At 45.7% G+C, this 11,080-nt stretch overlaps 1 protein-coding gene and 1 pseudogene across 3 annotated transcripts; both read right to left on the minus strand.

Annotated features, from left to right (window-relative positions):
- Window positions 1-3,699: 3,699 nt before the first annotated feature.
- On the minus strand, window positions 3,700-11,019 carry LOC106538171 (uncharacterized). Of its 3 annotated transcripts, none has more exons than XM_087711257.1 (5): window positions 10,942-11,019; window positions 9,744-9,861; window positions 8,621-8,688; window positions 6,791-6,917; window positions 3,700-6,165 (listed from the first exon to the last, which is right to left on the minus strand). In XM_087711257.1, exons 2-5 carry the CDS (start codon window positions 9,850-9,852, stop codon window positions 4,706-4,708), a joined length of 1,764 nt encoding a protein of 587 aa, XP_087567383.1. In that variant the 5' UTR covers window positions 9,853-9,861; window positions 10,942-11,019; the 3' UTR covers window positions 3,700-4,705. The 3 variants fall into 3 exon arrangements, with proteins under 3 accessions (XP_087567383.1, XP_087567382.1, XP_087567380.1); XM_087711256.1 differs by lacking the exon at window positions 10,942-11,019 and adding an exon at window positions 10,324-10,359; XM_087711254.1 differs by lacking the exon at window positions 10,942-11,019 and adding an exon at window positions 10,247-10,359.
- On the minus strand, window positions 8,925-9,601 carry LOC148047245 (uncharacterized; annotated as a pseudogene).
- Window positions 11,020-11,080: the final 61 nt, after the last annotated feature.

Here is an 11,080-nt window from a genome sequence, read left to right on the forward strand (position 1 = left end):
GGAGAGATCATGGATGGATGGAGTGGGGAGAATCACCAATCTACCATCACTCTTGTGGGAAGCCCCCTCCCTTAGAAAAATTTAGTATTTTGGGAAATATTAAAAAAGCAGGATAGAATATCTCCCTTGAATGAGAAATAGGAAAAATCTTAAGGGATTTTTAAGCTCCCGTTTCCCTGCCCAAGGCAGGAAGTGAGGAGGCCAGCTTTTAGAAAGGCAGATTTGGTAATTCATTCAGAAAGACTGGGTCAAGACACAAACTCAGATAAGCAACAAACCAAAGGTTGACAAAATTAGCTCAGACAGACACCTAGGATTTGCCTTTCCCCTTTTGCCTAGAGCGCCAGCCATAGGACCCCTTAGGAATCCAGAAGGTATAAAGCCCACCCACTCTCAATTCCATTTTGTAAGCCATACGAGAATCACGTGTGGTTGGCGGTTGTGCTTTATCAATAAATGGATTCCAATAAATGGATTTCCAATCAGCCTCTATTTTATTTCCGGTGCCTTTCCTCCCAGCTTGCAACTGAACCAGATGGATTTTTCTTCCAAGCTGGTCTAGCAGCCACAAGGGCTACTCAATCTCTCTAGTTAAGCTACCCCCATTTCTGATCAGATTCTGATATTTTCAGGGCTGTCTTTTGGCCTCGGATTGTAAAGGGGGGGGGGGAGATCAAGACCCACCCATCTTTCCCAAATAGGAAACCAGGAAGCCATTTCTCCCCAACAATTCTCCTGCCTCCAAGAAGCCCAGAAATATAGCTCAAAATCCCTGAAATATCCACCCGAAATTTAGCTTTGCAGGCAATGCAAAGACTTCCATGTGGAATAATCTGGGCAAGGAAAGAGAACTCTATGACTGAAAGGGGAGGGAAACTAAAGTATCTTCTATTGTTATAATCTGAATGACTGTTTCCAAAGCTGGACCATGTTATATCCATAGTTGGGGATGCAAAATTCCCTAAGGATTCCCTCTTCCTCCTGTGGAATCATCTGGGTGGGGAAAGAGAATTCTAGGACTGAAAATGGAGGGAAACCATTTCTTTTTAAAAAAATAAATAGTTTTTATTAAACATTTTTACCTTTAAAAACAGAAAAACACAACAAAAAGGTAGAGAAAAACAAGACAAACAATATAAAGTAGTTATAAAGCCTTCTGTATCAACATTCATGTTTAGCCTTTGTACTTCTCCATTCTCCAATGCCTTCCTATCAGTTTTAATAAGGTAAGAACAGCCGTACTAACACTTGTAATATTAATTGTTCGTATCACCATTATATTTACATTGTAAAAGTTTGATAGTAATTAGTAATTTTGGTTAACCAAAGTAACCAAGGGAAATCATTTCTTAACAGCCCACAGCTGATATTTTGCGCCCATTAAGAAAGGTGGGGCCAGCCTATGCAGAAACAAAAGACCTTTCAACTCCAGTGATGGGATCAAACGTTTACATTCTCCTCCACCCAAATTCTCAAAATAGGATATGACCATTTAGGATTAACCCACTACTATTTAGCAGAAGACACAGAATTCACTACATTGCACAATTTCTTAAGGGCATTTCACACAGTGCACAACCTCCCCCCCCCCGCACCCCACAGCCTTTGAGGATCTCTATAAAAATCCTGGCACTCCTCTAGCTAATGGTTCAGCTGACCCACAACTGCTGTTGGTTCTGTTCATCATTAACATTTTCCTTCCCATCAGCCTCTCACCACTTGCATTTGTGTCTCCAAAGATGGACTGTGTTAGAGTCACAGTTGGAGATGCAAATTCCCTTGGGATTCTCTCTTCCTCCCGTGGAATAATCGGGGCGGGGAAAGAGGACTCTGGGACTGAGCTGGAAGCCTCCGCCGCCCGAAGGCAGCTCTCCTCTCCGCCCTCCTTCTCGGGCTCAGCGGCAGGAGGGCCCGGCGCTGCTCCCGACCTCTTCCGCAAGGCCCATTGTGCTTACCCCGTGGCTGCTCTCCTGCCCGACCGCCTCCGGACGCTTCGCTTCCCGGGTAAGCGAGATCGCGCTTCCTCGTGGTCTGGATCGGGAGGGGGGGCGGGGGGGAGCTCAGCTGCAATCCGTTCCCTGCTCTCCGCTCCGACTTCAGCGCCACTCCGGCCTCCGGGAAGGCGAGAGCGGCTTCTTGCTTCAAAAGGGAGCGAGTCCCCTTCGCGACCTCCCCGGGCTGCCAGCCACCCCGTGTCTTTCCTGCGGGACGGGACGGCTAGCGAAGACTCCCGCCACGTGCCTCCGCCCGGGTCCCCAGTTTTGCAAAGCCCGCCGGTGGATTTGGCTCCGCGGATTGGAGAAGATCCCGAGCAGCCTGAAGGAGGGAGGAGCCTCAGCTGATTGGGCGAGAATTCCAAATCCGCCTAGGGAGCAACTCCCCCCCACTTGGTATTCTCAATAGAGTGGAGTGGAGTAGGATGGAATGGAACGGAACAGAATAGAAAATATGGAATGAAATAAGAAACAGGAACAGGAGGAAGAACAAGAACAGAACCAGGAATATTCCAAAGCACCCGAAGGGCAGACAGGGAACAATGGATGGAAACTGAACAAGGAGAAATTCAACCTGGAAATAAGGAGGAATTTTCTGACAGTGAGAGCAATCAACAAGTTGCCTTCGGACATTGTGGGAGCTTCATCACTGGAAGCTTTCGAGACTGGACTGCCATCTGTCAGAAATGTGTAGGTAGGGTCTCCTCTCTGGGGAGGGGGTTGGACTAGATGACCTACAAGGTCCCTTCCAACTCAGTTAATCTGTTGGCCAAGTGTGATTGGACAGACAAGGAATTCATTTCTGGTGCATAAGCCTGTGACAGCATGGCTTTGACCAGATGAGAAACGATGGCAAACAAAAACTATTTGATGAGTTAGGAAGAACAGTCAGCAGGATCCTTTCTGAATAACACGGCCAGGGTATTGTTTTTGGATGGTGCTCATTCTACGAATGGCACTTCAACTAATCCAGGATTTGAATTTCCCTTTCCTGATCCAATTCAGTTTCCTAAATTCTGTGTGTTCCCTTTTCACTCTGTGTGTGCAAGTTCCTAAGGTACATTTTTTTTCAAATTTCATGTCCCACCTTTACGTATCTTGAGGAGTAAACAATATTAATTTGAAGCAACTGGCCTCTTATCTGGAAATGTGAAATAAAAAGAGAGGAAAGTTTCTTTACAATTTCAGCAGCACAAGAAAGTAGAGATAGTCCTCGACTTATAACTATAATGGAGGCTGGAATTGTATGTCGTAACAGTCACAAATTGAGGTACCCACCTGAGCAATCTGATTTTATTACCTTTTTTGCAGCAGTTGTGAAGCATATGCCGCAGTCGTTTAAAAACGTCTATGGGTTCTATGGGTGTTTTTTTTGCCAGAAACTTTGAAAAGTCCTGTTCCAAGAAATAACAGATAGCAACTAATCAAGAACATAAGCAGTCTGGAATTAAGGAGAAACTTCCTAACACTGAGAACAATTAATCAGAGTTAATTCAACTAATTCAGATGTTGAGGGGCTTCATCACTGGAGGCTTTCAAATGGTATAAAATGGTACAGGGTCTCCTGTTTGAGCAGGGGGTTGGACTAGAAGATCTCCAAAGTCTTCCGATTGGGGTGTGCTGCCATTCCAAGTCTACAACTGGTTCATATTTATCTTTTGAATCGTAAATTCAAAGAGTTGCTAAGCAAGTACTATCCACAGTCTTTAGAAAATTCCAATATTTTATTGTGAAATTAAAGGACAAGCACCGTAGTAAATTTGTACAAAGTTGCATCAAATGGGGATTTGTTGAGAGGGGGAAGGATTTTCCTGTATTTATTAAGGGAGGAGGGTCAGCAGAGGTAGTTATTGAGTGTTTGAGAATTTCATCACTATCATAATATTTTTGTAACATTAAACCTGATTCTACTATATTTATTCTGCACTGCAGGACAAACCTTTCATCTATGGGATATCGCATTAAATGCTTCAAGAGATATCAAATCTTTCTTATTTGCTTTTTTTACAAGGCTAAACATTCCCATCGGCATCAGTCTATTTTCATGGGATTTGAACCCTGCCCAACCATATAATCCTCATCAGCCTCTCATACAACAGCCCCAGATTACATCAAGAAAAATATTCAAGATTGGCCTAACAATGTGGAGTGTGGCTCATAATTTGTTGATGAAGACTTATGAAATTAAAAACACGAACTCTTTCCATGTTCCACTCTTTTATAGAGTTTCTCTCCCAAGTGGAACTTTTCTAGTATTTAAGAAGACATGTCCTCTTAAATAGTGGCTTTGCTTCATGTCTTGATATATTATCTCTCCCGCATGGATCAGCTCTTCAGTCTGGAGGTTTAGCTTTCCTGAAGATCAATCAAATTCAGATATGTATGTATTTTCTTGAGGGAGGGGGGGGAGAATACTGGTACCAAAAGTTCATTTACGCTCATAGGGAAACAAAAGCAGTGCCGTGTTTTAATCCATTCCCACATTTTTATGGTTCTTCCCATCTGGATTTATTTAGGTGTGATGAGACAGCATTTCCCATTGAATGTCACTCCAGTCATCATCATCACTTCAGTATTTCACATACGGGTCTCTTTTTTCAGTGTCGTTGTATCTTTGAACGGTCACTAAATGAACTGCTATTAAGTCAAGGACTACCTGTGCTTCTATGATAAGCCACATTTGAGTGAAAGTGGACGTTCTTTTCGCAGTCCTAGCGCTGGTACAATTTCTTCCCAGCGTGCATCCGTTTATGCTTCTTAAGGTGACAGTTTCGCCTGAAGTTCTTTCCACACTCCAGGCATTTGAAAGGTTTTTCTCCGGTGTGGATCCTTCGATGGTAAATGTAGGTAGTTCTCTGACGGAAGCCCTTCCCGCACTCTGTACATTTATATGGGCTCTCCCCCGTGTGGATTCTCACGTGGATCACAAGGCTTGATCTTCTACTAAACTTCCTTCCGCATTTCAAGCACGCGAATGGTTTCTCCCCGGTGTGGGTTCTTTTATGACTTGTTAGGTGGCCGCTCTGACTGAATCTCCTTCCGCACACCAGGCATATGTACGGTTTCTGCCCTGTGTGTTTTCTTTTGTGAGCTGTAAGGCGACTTCTCCTACTGAATCGCTTTCCGCACTCCGGACATTTATACGGTCTCTCCCCTGTATGAATCCTCTTGTGGTACATGAGGTCTGAGGATCCACTGAAACTCTTTCCACATACCAAGCATTGGTATGGTTTCTCCCCGGTGTGAGTCCTTTTATGTTGCATAAGGCTAAAGTTACGCCCGAAGCTCTTCCCGCACTCCAGGCACTTATAAGGTTTTTCACCTGTATGGATCATTTTATGGCGGATATAGTGACTGCTCTGATTGAAGCTCTTATCACACTCTGTACATTTATATGGTTTCTCCCCCGTGTGGGTCCTTACATGCTTGATAAGGCTGGAACTTCCACTATACTTCCTTCCACACTGCAGGCACGAATATGGTTTTTCCCCCGTGTGGGTTCGTTGATGTCTGGTAAGGTGACCAGTTTGACTGAATTGTCTTCCACATACCAGACACGTATACGGTTTCTCCCCTGTGTGGGTCCGTTCATGGATAGTAAGTTTACATTTGTGAGTGAAGGTCTTTCCGCATTCCGGACATTTATATCGTTTTTCCAAGGGGGGATTTTCTGGGGGTAAAATAAGCAACTGCTTCTGGCTAGCACTCTTTTCACACTCATATGGGTCCTTCTCTTTATGGGGCCTAAAATGACTGTTCAAAGTGAGTTTTTCCGCACAATCGATAAATGCATATGGTGTCTCTGAGATGTATGGTGGGTGATGTAAAACAAGAGAGGAGCTAAGATTGATATTTTGCCCATACTCTTGATGTTCACGCTGTTCCTCTTCAATTCGGTTCGTATAATATTTACCGAAAACAGATTTTGCTTTGTCTATTTTGCCATACCCGAAATGTTTTCCAACTTCTTCCCGTTGCTGAAGTGGCTGGGTTGGGAGGCCGAGGACTTCATTGTGACTGGAAGGAGTTTTCTTCCTTCCATTTCTTAGACAGCTCTTCACACTCTTCGAAGCTGCTCCCCGATTTCCAACCATCCTGTTTTCAGACTGGATCCCTTGCGCTAGGCTTGGCTCCTGGTTATTTGGCTCCTGGTTATGCGCCTGCCCATAAGCTTATTTGAAAAAAGAAAAAAAAAGTTCGTTATTTTCATCACAGAAAAATGGTTCACCTTTTATTTCTGCACATTTCCTGGACTGCGTTCTTTGTGTGTTTTTCTTATATATAGGTAGTCCCCCAAGTTGCAATTATTCGTTCAACAGTGGTGCTTGATTAATGATATTTATCTCCCAAAGTTGCAACTTTTTCAGGTGTTATGACCCACATCTGTCTCTGAACATCCCCCTAAACATAAAATAAAACTTTGACAATCTCCCGGTAGAAATATAAACAGAAACTGAATTTTCCTGTCAAGGATAAGAACTGGGCAGAGGTGGCTTAGAAGTTCTTCTAAGACGATAATCCTATGATAAAGGTTAGATTCAGAATAAAGTTGGTTACCAGCCACAGTTCTACCCAGCTGGTGTGCCATCAATCAGTATTGGCATCAAGACTGAACCACTTTACTTCTTTCAAACCTTATAGCTATTCAGGATCGTGGGAGCCTGGAAACCATCAAGGTGGTCACTCCATTTACGTTTAGTCTTTGAGAGAAAAAGCCCCAGAATGTCTTTCTGAGCACTTATGGCAACCCAAGTCTTTCCACAAATACCTGAATCCAGAGCAAAACAGGTCCTTACCCAGAGCGGCCACGTTCCTAGAATTCTCCAGCATGACTTCCTCGTGCAAGGCTCTCTGGCTGGGATCCAGCAGCGCCCACTCCTCCTCCGTGAAATACACAGCCACCTCCTCAAAGGTTACTGAGCCCTGAAGATCAAAGTAAACGTTCCTCAAAAGAAGAAGTGCCAGGAAGTGCCCTCCCAAATTTCCAATATCTTAAAAGTGAGTTTGATAAGGCAGAAAATGCTTCTTTTCTGACATAATGTACTACAAGGTTTTTATAAGCTGCCTCTCCACAATCCACCTGTCTGGTTAGAACTTCTTCCTACCACAATTCGTTTTTTTTTCCTTTGCACGAGCTATCATTTTGATGAAATAACTGCACAAATTGCACATATATAGCTTTTAATGGTATCTCCGTGGACATATGCCATAATTTGATTGCTGTGGTTTTTAAACATTTTTTCCGAGTTGTCATACTAATACTTCCATAAAATGTAATGTTAAAACTAATTCCTGGCTTTTATTTATTTGTAACCTGCCTTTATTGTTTTTACAACACACCTTCCTCTTTCTATTGATCTCCACAACAACCCTGTGAAGTTAATGGACTTAGTGTCACTGGTGCAAAGCCACCCAGCTGCTGTGCATGGTTAAAGCAGGACAAGAACTCACCGTCTCCTGCTTTCTAGCCGGTGCCTTAACCACTAGACCAAACTGTCTTTATTTCTTGCAAGCCGATTGCTGGGGTTTTCCACATACTTTGGATAGCAAAGGATTTATCTTTAAAAAAATTAATGTAACCCATTGTGGAAAGTTAGCATCCACCCCTCTCCTAGAAGAATGAAATCTTTTGAGAAATATTAAAAAGGCAGAATGTTATATTTCCCCGGATAAGAAATAAGAGAAACATGCTGTTGGAGACAGAATGCAGCCCCAACCCTTCTTGATGGCCCTCAGCAGATCTCTTAAGTGTAAATTCAGCACTTAAGAGATAAAGAGATAGCTAGCTCTATTCATAGGCAAAAATTCCCTGCAGTAAGGTCTAAACAAAGGTAGGATTAGCCCTCAGCCACCAGAGGAATCGCCCAACAAGTCCCTTCATTGTGTCAGCCAAACTTCAACCAAGCTTAGCTGAGACAAACTCCTATGATTTGAACATGGTACCGTGGGAGTCTGACAACAGCCAACAGAATACATGTTCTTGCACAGGAAGAGGGAGTTCAAGTGCAAAGCCCAAGAGAAGATATAAAAACCTGTCACTCCCAACTCCATGTGGTCAGCTGTCCAGAACCATGTGCTTGGTGGGTCTGCTTCACCATTAAACCATCATTCCAATTAGCTGCCATGTTTCCAGTGTCTTTCTCCCAGCATGGAACTGAACCAGATGGATATTTCTTCCAACACCATTACAGGTACAAGAAACTTAAAAGCTCAAATGATTCCAAGAAAAAGGGAGAGTGGGGGTGGGTGGGTAGGTTCACTCAGACTTGCAAGGCTCTGTTAAAACTAATTTAAGAATTAGTTTTACTCACAAAGAAAGTGATATTATACCTTCTGTATCTTTGGTTTAAAATTTGGTCTGCCTTGGAGGGCTGCCTCTTCTGTAGCTTAAACCATCACCTTGAAAGCAGAATCAAGCAAAATCTTGACACTTGGCTTAATAAGCTTTGTGTAGAGTCTCACGATACAAACTTTTTAATACCGCACTAAATACTGTTTACCTTTAAAAAAAAATCATATTAATGGTCCACGGAATTTAAAAACATGAATTTTAAATGGTCTCTGAGGTCCGAAAGGTTGGTGACCCCTGCCCTAAAGGACATCCTGTTCTCATGAAGGCTCCTTACCTGAAATGTTGCGGCTCCACCAGACAGAGGAGATGTTGCAGCCATTTCCATCCACAATTTTGAGTTCCCTGTAATAATCAAGATAAAAGAAGACGGATAAAGAATATTTGGAAGTTGGGTTAGGTTAGGTTAGGTTTATTGGATTTATATGCCGCCCTTCTCCCAAGGATTCAGGGTGGCGTACAACATAAAAGAAAACACATATTACAAAAATTAAAAGGGACATTAAATAAAGTATCCAAAAACAAACCCAATTAATATGAACAATACAATTTTAAAAATTAGATTAAAATTGACAATTAAATTAATCATTTATTTTATTCTGTTCAGGCCAGGCTGGCTTGCTGGAAAAGCCAACTTTTAGGGCGCGTCGGAAGGACCAGAGGTTGGGGATTATACGAAGCTCTGGGGAAGCTCATTCCAGAGGGAAGGCACTCCCACAGAGAAGGCTCTCCCCCTGGGGGTTGCTAGCCAACACTGTTTGGCCGACAGCACCCTAAGGAGGCCAACTCTGTGGGGTCGCACTGGGTGGTGGGAGGCAACTGGCGGCAATAGGTGGTACCCTGGGCCTAAGCCATGGAGCGCTTTAAAGGTCATAATTAGTACCTTGAATCATACCTGGAAGACAACCGGCAACCAGTGCAGGCCGCTTAAAAGGCGCATAACATGGGAGCACCTAGGTACCCCCTTGATAACCCGCACAGCTGCATTCTGGACCAGCTGAAGCCTCCGGGTGCTCTTCAAGGGCAGCCCCATGTAGAGAGTGTTGCAGTAGTCCAGGCGAGAAAGGATGAGGGCATGAGTGACTGTGCACAGAGCATCCCGATCCAGGTAGGGGCGCAACTGACGTACCAGGCGAACCTGGTAAAAGCCCCCACTGGTCACGGCCGTCAGGTGTTCTTCTAAACTAAGCCGTGTATCCAGGAAGATTCCCAGATTGCGGTCCCTCTGTGAGGGGGCTAAAGTTTCTCCCCCTGTCATCAAAGATGGAACAAGATGCACACATTGGGATGACGGAAACCACAGGCACAGTGTAAATTAAAGGCAAAATGATGTGTAGAAGAAACACAAGAATGAAATGACTTAAAAGATTCACGCCCTGCAGAAGCAAGTTTCCACTTACCAGGCAACAAGACCTGAGTTGGATGCTCCTCAGAGAAGCCCATCACCTGCTCCATAGAAAGACCAGAGAGAACTTCTCCGCCTTCAGGAGACACCGTGGCCATCTTCATCAGCTTGCCCTGCCAAAAACATAGCCAGGGTTAAAGAAGAACAAAATTTAAAAAGAATTTAACATTGGAACAAGGGGATTCTTTTGGGCGTCCAGAGCTGGACCATGTTTTACATCCATAGTTGGAGATGTGAATTCCCTTGGGATTCCCTCTTCCTCCTCTGGGATAATCTGGACTGGGGGGAAAGAGAATCGTGGGACTGAAAATGGGGGAAAACCAAAGTCTCTTCTATTGTTGCAACTTGTGTTTGTGCCTCCAAAGATGGTTATATCCATAGTTGAAGATGGGAATTCCCTTGGGATTCCCTTTCTTCCCAAGGAATAAACTGGATGGAGAAAGAGAACTCTGGGCCTGAAAGGGGAGGGAAACCAAAGTCTCTTCTATTGCTAATCACCTGCATTTGAGGTGGGCAACTAGTTAAAGGAAACCACGCCACGGGGAGATCATCCCGGGAGGAGAGATTCCCATCACCTGCCGCCGATCTGCCTCCGTTCGTTCCTGGGCCCGAGGAGGAAGCCTCTGACCAGGGCAGCCGCCAAGCGGGGGCAGCTCTCCGCCCGGCCCTCCCGCAGCAGTCAGCCCACCATCTCCGGAGGCAGTCCGGCTAGGAACCGCTCCGGGATCCCCCCTCCTTCCTCCATCCCCGGGAGCTCGGCTGCTCTTCTTCCTCCTTCTCCCGGGGCTTCGCCGAGGGCGAAGCTGCTGCAGGCGGCTGCAGAGCGCCCGGGGCCCCGCCGACACCCGGGAGCCCAAAGCGGCGGAAGCGCTCGGCCTCTGAGCCCGGCGGCTCCTCGGGGAGGCTCTCTTCCACGCCTGGCTCCGGCCCCGGCCTCCTCCTTCTCCTCCTCCCCGCCGGGCTCAGCGGCGCTGCTCCCGACCTCCTACTACGCAAGGCCAGCGGGTTGTCCCCGCCACGCCTCTAGCCCGCTCCCCTCCTCTCCTGCCCGGCCAGCCTCCGGACGCTCAGCCGCTCCGCTGCCGATTTCCCTTCCCTGCAGCCGCCTCTCCTCCCCCGGGAAAAGCGAGATCGCGCTTCCTAGCGGTAAACGATCCGGCAGCTGTAACCGATTCCCGGGAATCCGCTCTCACCGGAACGTCCCGGCCCCCTCTCTGCTTCCTGGGACCCGAGGCGAGAGAGCGAGCGAGGCGGCTTCTTCCTACAGAGACGAGGCTCCGACAGCCTCCCTCCCCTCCTGCCTCCCCCCTTCCTCCTTTATAAGGTCCCCGA

This window comes from Thamnophis sirtalis, unplaced genomic scaffold (assembly GCF_051295495.1).
Source record: "Thamnophis sirtalis isolate CommonGarterSnake01/CBP01778 unplaced genomic scaffold, rThaSir2_p1.2 scaffold_3, whole genome shotgun sequence".
Lineage (NCBI taxonomy): Eukaryota > Metazoa > Chordata > Lepidosauria > Squamata > Natricidae > Thamnophis > Thamnophis sirtalis.

Excerpts from the sequence above, each read along its gene's own strand:
- LOC106538171 (XM_087711254.1), bottom strand. Across the intron at positions 8,689-9,743 it reads AACTCAGGTCTTGTTGCCTG|GGAACTCAAAATTGTGGATG; the intron begins GTAAGTGGAAAC and ends TGATTATTACAG. Across the intron at positions 6,918-8,620 it reads GTGGAGCCGCAACATTTCAG|GGCTCAGTAACCTTTGAGGA; the intron begins GTAAGGAGCCTT and ends TTTGATCTTCAG.